This window comes from Manduca sexta, chromosome 25, assembly GCF_014839805.1.
Source record: "Manduca sexta isolate Smith_Timp_Sample1 chromosome 25, JHU_Msex_v1.0, whole genome shotgun sequence".
NCBI lineage: Eukaryota > Metazoa > Arthropoda > Insecta > Lepidoptera > Sphingidae > Manduca > Manduca sexta.
The window spans coordinates 6,257,070-6,270,795 of record NC_051139.1 but is presented as its reverse complement, the minus strand read 5'-3'; the positions used below and the strand labels follow the sequence as shown (position 1 = coordinate 6,270,795).

The 13,726-nt window shown below is 32.5% G+C and overlaps 2 protein-coding genes across 2 annotated transcripts; one reads left to right on the top strand and one right to left on the bottom strand.

Annotated features, from left to right (window-relative positions):
• The first annotated feature begins 2,630 nt into the window (after window positions 1-2,630).
• On the top strand, window positions 2,631-6,791 carry LOC119190634. The gene is made up of 4 exons (XM_037442957.1): window positions 2,631-3,175; window positions 4,977-5,110; window positions 5,336-5,518; window positions 5,914-6,791. Exons 1-4 carry the CDS (start codon window positions 2,973-2,975, stop codon window positions 6,030-6,032), a joined length of 639 nt encoding a protein of 212 aa, XP_037298854.1. The 5' UTR covers window positions 2,631-2,972; the 3' UTR covers window positions 6,033-6,791.
• Window positions 6,792-9,775: 2,984 nt separating this feature from the next.
• LOC115444977 lies at window positions 9,776-13,136 on the bottom strand. Its single transcript, XM_030171004.2, has 4 exons — window positions 12,933-13,136; window positions 12,085-12,697; window positions 11,757-11,893; window positions 9,776-9,938 (listed from the first exon to the last, which is right to left on the bottom strand). The coding sequence occupies exons 1-4, from the start codon at window positions 12,958-12,960 to the stop codon at window positions 9,814-9,816; spliced, it is 903 nt and encodes a 300-aa protein (XP_030026864.2). The 5' UTR covers window positions 12,961-13,136; the 3' UTR covers window positions 9,776-9,813.
• Between the last annotated feature and the right edge of the window lie 590 nt (window positions 13,137-13,726).

Below are 13,726 nucleotides of genomic sequence, written 5' to 3'. Positions count from 1 at the left end.
AGTGCCATCTTAAAGAAGCGATAGTAATGTAATATTTCACTCTACGAAAAGCCGGATATTACTAGCTCTCGTAACCGACCTCGCTTCGTGTAAATCTATTTAACGGGCAACTGCGCTTTAATAGGTGATCTTATTTCTTGAATAGGTACGTTTAGTCAACATAGTGGCGTTTGATGTTGATGAAGCGTCTACATACATTGCATTACCGTGGCTCTTTAAGGTAAAGGCAGTTGAATGATGATAAAATTAAAATGAAATGCCTAGAGTATTCATTCATCACTTGATCGCCTCCTTGATTTATTCCCCTTACAATAGTGGCAGTGTTCTTTTGCCGGAACATCCTAAGTTTGATTCACAGATCAAAGAAAACTTTGTGTGGGTTTTCTAACACGATTGCCCACTTTCGAATAGTTCAACAACCCTACGCATTCTCACGAGCTTGAAAAAATATAGCCCAACAACGCTAAAATACTTTCTAAACCGCCCACAGCGCTCATAACAAGTATAATATTCAGCTCTGAGTTGTTTAGTATTTGCATTTCATATACAATTAATGTACAATAGGCGGAATTAATGCCGAAGGCGTTCTTCCCAGTCAACCTTAAGGTGATGCAGAGATAAACAAGATAGGTACAAAAAAAAATATCTTGCAACCGGATTCCAGGGTAAAAATAGCATGAATTAGTATCATTTTTGGCTACACTTATAACAAAATCACTTTCGAGGTTAGACCATACCGATTGTCGGAATATTACATAATTGTTTGTTTTAATTTTTATATGGCTAAAATACGTAAATAAAGTACTATGAGAGTGTTTATTTGTCAATATTCTCTTTAAGTAATTTTCACAATGGCGAGAGTATTCTCTACCATACAGCCTCAAATTATTTTATGAAAATAAATAAATAGTAGTTTTTTTCCTCCCGCTATTTAGGCAATTGCGTGAATAAAATATGATGTGTATAAACAAGTTTATCAATTCAAAATTATGTCAAATAAATTCTCAAGTTAGATCAGATTGAAACTATGTACACATTATGCCAAAAAATAATGTTTATGCCTAAAATCCTTTTCGTACATTCAGAAGTTACAATTTGTTGGTTTAGTTTTCTCAGAAGGAACTCCTTAGCCGAATCTTGACTGAGGTGAATTTATAATCAGAGTTTCATTTTACTAATTACTACCACTTTTGACCTCGAAATCAGTTTATAAGATTCAAAATTTTTATTCAATTTTCTACTACCTGCATACCAATAATAATTACTTCTTTATATTTATTGAGTTTAGTCGTATACAATGTAAGCATAATTACTTAAAAAATTGTCTAAGTACTATTACTTTGGAAGTCGATTACCTACATTAAAACAAAACGTATTTTTACTGCGACAAATATATAAGTACATACATTATTATATGCTCCAGTTATATTGAAATACCAATTATCATTGGTAAATTTTAATATGTGGGGTTTATTCCCATAACGCTAATATACATACATTTAAATATCTACATAATAAATAGCAAAGAATCTAATGTATGTTATTTAAAAAAAGGCTACTAGCCGTTTCGTTGTAAGAACTACGAACCTAACACTCGGTGGTGATAAATGATATTTTCGGCTGCTTCCATGGCAGTGCGTATACTGCGTACTCCGAAAGTCTTTGTCTAGTTATGTCGCGTTATAAACGATGGACATGTGTTTCCGTCGGCTTTCATGTCACATACAAACCCGATAGCTCTTGCGGAAAAATTAAACACAGATCGATTTCACAACGTACTTTATATTTAGCTTAAATTTATCTAATGGCTGTTTTCAATAGTTGGATAATGTTATTCATTAGATAAAATACAACTAACATATTGAAAATAAATCAGTTATATACATGAAATATTTTTACTGTTACACGTATAGTCGGTCTAGTTATAATTACTTTAACGGATAATTTTGTTTAGATTATATATTTTTGAAAATCGACCTTAATCATTCACAAATAGCCTACTAACTTTGTATTTTATAAAATGTACACAATTTATTGCATCATAAATTTCAATTAAACGGGTTAAAGTTTACGAACCTTAATCTATTAACGTCCTTGAATCTTTTAAAACGCGGGAAATGTTTATTTATTAATCTTTGTATTAGGTACTATATGAATTAATTTAAACCATTGAAATTAAACTAATTTTCGGATTCTATCGCGGTTTTTTGTATTTTATTTTTCTCTCTACGTTTCGAAGACTTTGCAGCCTTCATGGTCACAGGGGGGACAGTCTTCAAAGTCTTCAAAATCTTCGAAATGTCGGGAGAAAATAAATTCCAAAAACCGCGATAGAATCCGAAAATTAGTTTAATGTCTAACATTCACGTAAACATAAGAAATCATAATTTAACCAAAAAACATTTACTACAAACAGGCTGTTAATGTGCGACGTTAGAGTTTTTCTCCTCGATTTCTTCATCGCAACACATGTAATTGATTACGATACCTACATCTAGTGGTGTGTGAAACGACTGATTGAGTCTCTCTCTATTTACTTTTGTCTCTAACAGACATCGGGCTCAGTTATCCGTTTATTGAAACGACTCCAGAAAATAAATAAGGAAAAGTCCAAATTAAATAAAAACAGTAAACACTGAAGTAAATGTCATGAAAGTAAACTTCATAGCTAATAGTGTTCGAAGGCGTCTCGCTCGCGGTTATTAAACCTTACATCTTGGGCTAACTAACAATAGGCGTTGCGTTGGCCGCTCGTTGAGATATTATATGGCCTACTGACAGCTGTTTGGATTGAAGCCCAACGTCCGCTGCCAGTAGCAATTTCACAATGCCTCCCAGTTTTGTATTTCGAATTGAAAAATTAACACCAGCATTCACTCCACAAAACACATTTTTATTGGAATTTTTATACGACTTTTATTATGAAACATTGTTATATATAACCTGCGTGTTCAACACGTTTTCAAAATAAGATGTCAGTTTATAACATATATTTTCATTTGGTACAGCTGATAACAGAGATAAATGTCCAACTGGCTCTGTTCCGAGACCTTCTGATCCACTTCGGCCAGCCACACGACTGTCCAGAGCTTCGGGAGCGGGTCAGGCGACTTCGACGAGCCTGTGTGGAAGCCACCAAACAGACCAGCCAGCTCGTCCTGCCTAACAGTAAAAAGTAAGAACCACGTAAGAAATTTTTAAACATGTATATTTTAGGAGTTCCTTTAAAAATAAAATATTAATACCGCATCGGACTGAACAAATATCCTTAACGACTAAAAATATATACCGTAACGAACATACACATCGTGTTCAGAGCTTTGCTTTTCTATTATATTTCATATAATATTCAAATATAGAAACTATAAATAATATAAGTAAAATGAAAACAGTTCACAAAATTTCATTGATAATGTCTTGCTTGAAAATACGTAAGTGACGCTGCAGAGGTGTTGATGGAGACACGCCATTTTTATTATAGAAAAGTAAAATGTTACCTTTCTGTTGGTATAAGAATTATGATTACATCAAAAAAACAATAAAGAAGTACCTACATTATTCAATTATTTAAATTTCTTTCGCAAATCTATTCCAAACACAATATACTCCAGGTTCGGTTACTCAAGGATATTAACTATTTAAATCGGTAATGTATATGAATCATTTCAACATATTAATAGCGAATAAAAGGTGCGCTCTAAACATAACTCCAACGCGTCTGGGGTTAGATAAATGGTCACCCACAAGTAAATAAATGGCTGACCTGTGAATACAAAATCATACATTTATAATTAAATGAAATAAATCGCGGTAACCAAGAGCATTGCATGTTTAAAAATTAAAACGTAGAAATGCACACTGAGTTGCAACGTAGATCCTAATAAAGATTACTAAAGTTACACGGCAATACTTATAACATATTGAACGAGGAAAAAAATTATAATCCCATTAGAAAATAATTAATGATTCTCAATGAATCATTTAAAGGAAGAAATTGAAACAATAAATGTATGCTATTACTCTTTATGAATTCCATAGTAATTATTATTAAATAATGTATAGGTTAAGTAATTACTTTTTTCTTCGTTATATTTTTACTTTATCTTCAATATTTATTGAGTTATTATTCATAAATTCTGTGGAATTGCAGGCATTCGGTCTTACAATATAAATAAAGAAATACTAACTGTATATTTTACTAAACTCTAAATATATGTAAAATTGTATCCATACCGAGATAACAAGTTAAATTGTGTAACATTTTGTCAAAACAGTTGATGTAAATGTGAGTAGGCATCATCTACATGATTATTTGCATATCAAAAGGATTCAGTTTGCGTACCAGACGTTCTGCGAAATCAAAATCGAAAGAGAACTAATTACGACGGGAATAGCTATTGGCTTTCACGAGGCCCGTCTATTTTATGGAAGCAAAACACTGCCACGGCGATACCAATCTTTATTTTGTTTTCCATTTTTCCTGTTTTGTTAGATATTTTGTGCTTTAAAGTATGCTTGTTTCTTTAAGTATTGTATTTTAGGGTGACAATCTTCTTGGTCTTGAAGAGTTTTAGTTTCATATTTAGTAAACAAACATATTAAATTGACGACAGGTTTTAGGTTAAATTGACAGATCTAGCCACAAATTGTATAAGTTTTGTCATTTGCTCGGGGCTGCATTGTACGTCTGGCACATCTTGTACCGTCTAGACAACAGACTACAGAGATAGTTACTCCATGGGAAAAAAATAATAAATGATATAAAATTTGTTTACAAAATCATTAAACTAACAATAAAAAAATGTTATTATTAATACAAGGAAAAACAACATATAATAATATGTTCATGAAAAAAATATTTTAATTTGTGCGAATATAGTAGGGATTATTTTAAGTGCTTTTATTCCCTAAGTATATTAAATTTATTTCCACCAGTAGAATTTGTTTATGATTAGTAAAGAAGCTACTCAATCCAGGTCCTCAAGCGAAGGGTGCACAGAGCAGTCGCAGTTGGTGCTGCTGTACTTCATGTCCCAACTCCTACTGCGAGAGCTCGCGAAGTGTCATCGACTCGTCCAGCTCGTGCCCATGGATATGACTTCATATTACGGTAAAGCACATTCATATAACATAAAATACTTTTTATTATACATATTAGAAAGTAATGCACATTTACCGCAACGTTCTTACGACACAAGCACACAATTCAATTTTAACCTCTTTTTATATGTTGATAAAGATAGTATATGGTACAAAAACATTGCAGGTTTAATACACTTTCTCGTTCAATCACTGCGTATATAAAACCTTTTCTAAAACACGTCTTAATTAACAGAAAATCGCGCCGGTCCGTCCAATTTCGGCAACGTCATCAGTCAAATACTGCTGTGCAAACAGATCACGCCCGACTTTAACCAAGAGGAGCTCTGCAGCATCGCCAAGGACACGCAGGAAATCACAAGAATAGTTAACGACATTCAAGAATACTTACCGCAACATGAAAGTCTTAATCACTTAGGTATGATATCGACATATTTTACGGCTTCAATTCGTTCGGAAGCAGAAGCACTCGCTCACATAAAACAATTGTGAGTTACGTGCAACTTTTACGTCTTTCGTTGACATTAAGAACACTCCGCGACCGAACGTGGCAAAAATGCTCTTTTATTCAGAATTCTACCGCAGTATGACATAATATTTAAGAAATGATATCTTCGTCCTAAATTCTGCGATAGTATACGTAATCGAGTTCAGATTCAGCTATTAATCTCTTCTGTTAAATAATACATTAACCCAGTGCAAATAACAGAACTGACGGAAATATTAACAAATGTCATATCAGAGAAAAATAATTCCTAACGTGTAAGTAAAAATTGCCCGAGACATATTATCGGTATACGTATATTGTTTCAGAGAGTAATGTCGCACTGAAAGGTGACGACGTTAACGGACTGTGGCGGGACAAACGAAGAGGATCTCTGTACAAAGGCATGGGTGTACTGTGTTGCGTATCACGGCCTAACTACCTCTGAGGGTGACGGGTCTCGCCCACGAGGCGGCTTAGCTTGGAACAAACGCCAATGACATCAACGATAAGCTAAGCGTGAACGTGTCCAGCAAGGCGCAAAGAACTTTGAAGTGTTCAGCGGTGAAAATAAACAATCAATTCCTATAGTGAATGACGTGTTACGTTAAATGTACAGAACAAATGAATGGGTCCATTAAATTGTTAAATGTAACTAGAGAATTGAACGATGGAGTCGGTCGAGCAACTACTGTGCACGTGACAATTACTTAAGTAGTTCAATTATGTACCTAAGTATAAATATCATGAGTAGTAAGTATATATGCATTAAATCATGCAAATGTATCATTATAAATTGCCTGGAGCGGGATCAATTGCGTTTAAGTAGATTGTAATATTGTAGTTACTATAAACATATTTTTTGCAGAATACGTTATTCGAGAAAAAACATTGGAGTGTTTTCTCAAAGCTCAGTAACTTTGTAGTTTGTTCTCGCGGCCAACATTTCATTTGAAGCAATCTTTCTGCAACCCTTATAATCCGTCACGTAAGGCATTCTCTTTCATGTTTTGTAACGGGAATGTATATTATAATAATGTACATATTTTTATTCCATCCACAAACATTGCACATTACGCCACACCTAAAATTAATAACACTTATTTTATCTGTAGTAAGTTTCCTAAAAGTATTACGGTTATAAATATAGTAACCTAAAATCGTTCAAAGCATAGAATTTTGTACACTGTATAATATGAAACATTTTACTTACTTTAAGAGTTATAAAATATATAATTTTGTTCGTTATCGTCTTCCATTTAAAGTATTTCTTATTATAATGCAAGAAACAGTGCTAGCCCCTATCCTTGATATTGATATTGTGTTCTTTAACGCAGCTTGACGAGGTATAATCAGACATTAAAGACGCAAGACGTGGTGAGACGTAGCATTGCGTCAGTACTCTACTTTCAAAACAACATGTCACAGGCAGCGGAGTAATAACACACTTATCTTATTAGTTGCCCCAGAGAAATAGAAAAGGAATACTAATAAACTTCAAACTGATGCCGTGGTTAATCTAGAATTATATTACTATTTTTTATGGATGCATGTACAATCACTTACATTAGTAACTGAACAAATTCAAAACCTCAAATCGCCTTTATACTTCTGGTTTCTTAATAAAATTGTATTTTTCTTCACAAAAATTAAATAAACACGACTTAATTTACTGCACCTAATTTAAAAAAATATTAAAATAAACTTACGTGTATAGGCAATTTGAAATTTTGAATTTGTTCAGGTACTTTTATAGCTGACTGTTGGTGTAATGTAAGTTTATTATAAATTATATTAACTTTTTAAGATATTATAAATACGGCCATCTGTTTGATGACAATTCATACATAAAGAATACATTTTCTGATCAAACCCTAACAACGGGCCTTATTTATAATTCACCGCATTTATTTTAATCTCATGGCCTAGTAGAAATTAGATTGTGATTTCTTTAAAATAATATTAATCTAGTCAATTATTGTAACACCCTAAAATATTACTTAGGAATTACTCAACATAATAACATAATAAGTATATAAATATGTAAAGGTAATGTTGCAATAATCGTAACATTATTAGTGTAGGAAACTGGTTTATATTTACGGTTGACTCGAAATATCATTTCCAGTGGTACAAACTAAGCTTCTTTAATCATTACAAATGACGTTTGAAATTCAACTCCATGTTGAAGGTTTTTATGTTTCTCAAGTACTTGTACCTTGTATATTTATAAATTGTTAAGTTATCGCTTGTTTGCGCACTCAAGTATATCTGTAATTATCGAGTAATTGTTGAGTAGATTAAGGCATTAAGTACTTTATTTAAACACGGGTCGTGTATAAAACGTTTAATTTGTATGTACAGTCAACCACATAAGTATGTGAACGGATTCAAAACTTTAAATCGTACATACACTTTTGTGTCTTTCCGTTGTTTTTTCTATTCACAAAAATGTTATAAATTGAATTTACAAGAAGATAAGAAGATTTGAATTAGTTCAGCTGCTTGTGTGGCTAACTATACCTCCTAAGTAATAATTAGATTTGCAAAAATACAATCTTTTATAGTACTCACGTGTTTTAGACACAATCATACTGTGTATAATTTATTAGTGCACATATTAACTCAAAACTTTTTGTTTATATTAATTAAATAAATAATGTACTAGTCAATTTCGTTGGTAATTAGATGACAGACTTTTGTCATACACTATATTAATCCACTTACTAAAGTGATGACTGTGATATACTCGTAATAAATATAATAGAAAATAATTTATGCATTAGTAAAACATATTTAAAATAAATAGCAGTTTCAATAACATGCCCATTTTTTATTTCCCTTTAACTGCGATTATATCCTGAGAATAATATTATTTTCCACAATCGATACACTTGATAGCATTCTATTGTTTCCCAGATGGTAAGTTCCCGCAGAGAAAATATTAACTTTGCACATGCTGCAGCAAACATCGCAATGAAAACGTCTATATTAGGAATTAATACTACAAAGGGAGGGTATCATAAGGATATTACTGTGAATATACGTTAATCGGCAATAACTCATGCATAATTATTGTGTCATTACGCCATACCTACTTGAATTTACACTTATGTACGTATATTAAAGACATATATTGCATACATTGCGTCCCTATATCTATCTACCAAAGTACATTCCAATATGTTTGGATCATTAATTCTAAAAACGTATACATTTCAAAAGCACACTCACCACAAATCGTGTACACGTGCTCGTGAAACATAGATACACAATCCAACTTGATTAAATCATTCCCTCTTCATGCGAAAAATGAACGTACGTCATAATATGATAATTTATAAAATATATCCATTTACTCGGGGCATCGTGGGCATTGCCGCAATACGGCTGGAAATAGCACTTCTCTTTTCATGAATGAATGAGCCGGCCTTATTTAGGATGAAAGGAAATAATCAACTGAAGATATTGGAGTATACAATGTTAGACCAAACGTGAGAGTTCAGCCAAACTGACGATCGTGTCGGCCGAATCGAAAACTAACTTTTACAATTTGATTCGCGTGTAGGACTATTGTGTGAAAGTTTTATACTTTATCTGCAGCAACCGTCCTATGTGGAACTGTCTTTATTTTCTTGGAACTTTTTTCAACTGTTACTAGAGCCTGTTTCCTGTTTAGTTGTTACTAGTTGGAAAACTTTTATTTTCGACGACCTACCACTCAAAATGTGAACAATAGTTAGGTTAAGTGTACTGAATACATATATTTCGACGAGCATGACTGACCTATCTTGTCGCTAATTTGCAATGTCACGTACAGCGAAACTGGCGCAGACGGGATAGTTCCAATTTTGTGTCCCGAAAAAATACAAATACCGTTAGTATGAAAGCATTTTCCTTTCCAAGTTGTAGACAGTATTTTCATTTTCTTGTGATTTTATTTAATATAATCAGTTTAGGATAAATAGGATAAAATACGAATTGCAAACATTAAAAATATCTCAATTTATATTATAATTTATAAATTCCATACACTCCTTAGAGCTGACCTCAAATTAATATGTATAATGTTATTCATTATACAAAAGACAATAAAACGACATAACGAAAGTCTAAGACCCAATTCAATCTAAGGTCGCCTATAAAATTTTCGCCAACTTTATCACTCAATCAAAACAGGAAAAGAAGACAATATTTAAGTACAAATAGGATATATTATCCCCAAATATTTAATTATCTCTTTCATATATATCGCCTCTGTGCCTTATGTAAGGTATAGCTGTGCGTCCGCCGCCATGATCATTTCGCGCCCGTTTCTGTTTGTAGTCCTCCATGGAATCTCTCGGATCGTATTCTGTAAATAACGACAATAGCGTCATTATATTAAACACCTGCGTTTCGTAGGGCTTTCTTGCTTATTTATCGTAACTAGGTATTTAAAAATAATATAATAATTTAGGTTAACATTAAATAATCGTTATGATAAAATTAGCAGCGGTGATAGCCCGGTTGGGTGGAACGGATTGCCAAGTTGAATGTCCGCAGGTTCAAATACCAAGGGCACACACTTCTGACTTTTCTAAAATCATGTGTGTATTCTTTGTGAATTTATCGTTCGCTTTAACGGTGAAGGAAAACATCGTGAGGAAACCTGCACATCTGAGAAGTTCTCTATGGGAATTCCGAAGGTGTGTGAAGTTTACCACTGCGCACTAGGCCAGCGTGTTGGACTAAGGCCTAATCCCTCTCAGTAGTAGAGGAGGCCCGTGCTCAGCAGTGGGCAAATATATAATACAGGGCTGATATTATTATTATTATGATAAAAAAACAAATATTATTATGTAGACGTATAATATTAGTTAAGTATATGACATAGGATGTAATAATACATAATATAATAAAATTGTAACAGGTCGATGTATGTATATTATACACATTGAAGAAAAACGAATATAAGAGGTCTTTTTAGAGCAATAGAAACAAACCATCGTTTTTTGAATTTTTAAAATTGTTTATTTGTACGCACATCACGCAAAAACTACCGCATGGAATTGAATGCAGTTTTCACCCATATGTTGCTAGAGGTCTAGCTTTAAATATATATTCCATTTTATTTAGGAAAACAAAGCAGGATATTAAAACTGAAAAAAAAACCTCACGCGACCGGAACAGCGAGCAATAGCTAACTTATTCATAATAAGAGGGAGCAATATTAGCACAAAAGTATCTACAGCTTCTGAACTTATTGCATTTAATAATAATGAAGACCATGATCCTGTAAATTGCAATTTAAAAATATATGATAATTTATGTGCAAAAATACAAAACAATTATACATTAATCAGCGGAGTGTTTGAGCTATGTAAGTGGGTGCAATTTGTTTGGGTCAACGCCAAGTGGTCTGCTCGGTGCACTCGGCACGAGGGCGATACTGGCCTGCCTCCAGTTACTACTGCGTCGCACTCCACAGTCCACAACTTGAGCATAACAACCTACATTATAAAAACAAATTTATTTATTCACTGAGTAGGTTCAAGTACTTACTTACAAACAATACTTACTACTTGAAACATTTTTATAATTCTGTATCATTTTACATTTGTTATCACAATTTGATGTAATATATTGAATCTTGCCAAACTAACTACCGAATAAATGAACTTAAAACAAATCCTACAGCACCATGAGTAATATAACTTGCAAGATTAGATTTACCTTATGTAAGTAATCTTCTGAACAATAAGCACAAACAATATTTTTTATTAGTGTGGAATATGGATCCTAAACGGGCGAACTATAAATCAAAACTACAAGAACAATTAAAGAAACACTTAGGCAACCATTAATTCTGTACCCGACAATAGTTCCTTACACATCCCTAATAATCAAATATTTAGCACATTTACCAAGTGGAGCAAAATGTTAATGAGATATAATCGTTAAAATCATCAAACCTAAAATGTCTATATTGTTCTTAAGAGCCTAAATGTTAAGCTTTATTTCCTTTACACAAAATATCAACACCAACGTCGTGTTGCAAAATGAAAATATTGTCACACTCCACAATGTTTTCTCAACTTTTAGTCAAATTTTAGTATAATAAATTATTGTGGGCTGTATAAATTGTGTATTCAATCCTTAACCGCGATCCACATTGTTGTTAGTAACTTACTTTCTTTTGAATCTCGCCTAGCTCGCCTCGAAAACATGCCTTCCTTTACTGGAAACCCTTTGTATCGCCGATCCTTCCTTACCTCGGCACGTTCTTTTGGAAACGATGCAGATGATAGTGATGATAATTTTGATATTCTGAAATATACACGCTTACGTTTTTATGTTACATTATTTTGTATAGAAATAAAGAAAAAAAATCCTTTTGAGGATGAAAAAAATTGACTTAACGAATAGAATTCCCTCAAAAGTTGTACAACAGGCCCTTGAACTATGTAAATTAATGTCATAATTATATATTAATATCTATTACTTATAATTATACTTACATATCACTGAGACTATCTTTATTGCTGCTTTCCTGGATAGCCAGAGGATTTAATATAACATAAATTTTAGAATAATCATCAATACTCTTATGTCTGCCGTATTTTGCATCTTTTATCGCAGACTTTACAAGATTCGAAACTTGTCTCCGTTTTTTTGCTGTGTGTTTTTTCACTTTCTTTTTAGGATTGACTTGACTTTCAAAGTACGATAATATTTTCCTAATCGTCCTTTCGTCCAATGGAACGTTAGCTCGAGATTCCAACTTTTTTTTGTGGTCATCCACATTTTTAATACCATGCAGCTTATAAAGAATGTGTTTTGGCTTCTTCTCTATTACTTTAGAATCGAATGATACATCGCTGACATCTTTGTTAAAAGTAGCTTGTTCAATAAGTTCTACGATTTCTCTACTCTTCAGTGATCCGTAATGGCTTTTGTCTTCATTGTCTACTGTATCGCCACTTAATTTGCTTTCTAGGCTTGCCTGGAGTTTCTGACTATGATGATGTTTATTTCCCTGTAGCTTTTCATCGAAAATATTTAAAATAGTGATATCATCCATGTCGCGTAATGGTCGGCTTTCGATTTCACATATTAGTGTTAATATATTACCTGTGAATAAATTTAAAATATATTAATACCTATTTTATCAACGTTATTGGATATTATTAGTGGAAAATAAGAAAATAACATAAACTTGGTCATACAAAACACGTATACATTACTAATAAAATAACTGTAGAGCAGTTATTATATAAAACAGGCAATAATCGAAAATCAATATATGAGTGAACATAAGATACGTATTAACACAATAAATTGAACCGTGCGTAGGCACGCAACGTACCAACAAATATAACCACTAGGTACCACATTACGAACAGCGTTCAGTTGAAAGAATCCATACAAGTAACTAGAATCTTATCGATATAAGTGAACCAAATTTTACACGGTAATTTTCAATTTTCATTTTGCTTTATCGAATTTATTGCCGTGTTTGAAGACTGTTGATCGCGTTTCTTATACGCCTGAACACAAACTCGCCGAAATAAGTTGAATCAAAACTCAAACGAACGGTAGATTTCAGGCTACATTGAATTAGCAAAGCGTTTTTAAGTTAACATAATATTTTGTTAGCTACTTTTAAAAATAATATTGTATTAATTGTACATATATTTCGTCCCCTCTCTGCAATGCAGACATTATGTTTGAAATAATAAAACATACTATTCTCTTAAGATAAGCCTACAAGGGTAAATAAATACTAGATTAAAATTGAGTAATAAGTAGTAACCTAAATAAAACTGGTAAAGAGTATGTGCTGTGCCTACTTTGGTGTTCCGTAGCTCTATGTCAACACCAGTAGAATGTAATTTTTATTTAAAAAATCTGAAATGTTAACTGTGTATATTTTTATAACGTAAATAAAAATTACTTTTATTTTTTAAAATACTTCATCCAAATTTTCTTGATATCTAGCCAACAAAAGGAAAAAGTTCGATTAAAATTTGAATTTCAGAACAATATTAAATATGGCTAACAAACCAATTATGTTCGAACGATAAGTATTTCATTTAGAAGAGATAACCTTGTTTTTTATATATGCATCTTTGTAGCGACTACAATTACGTAAAAACGTAC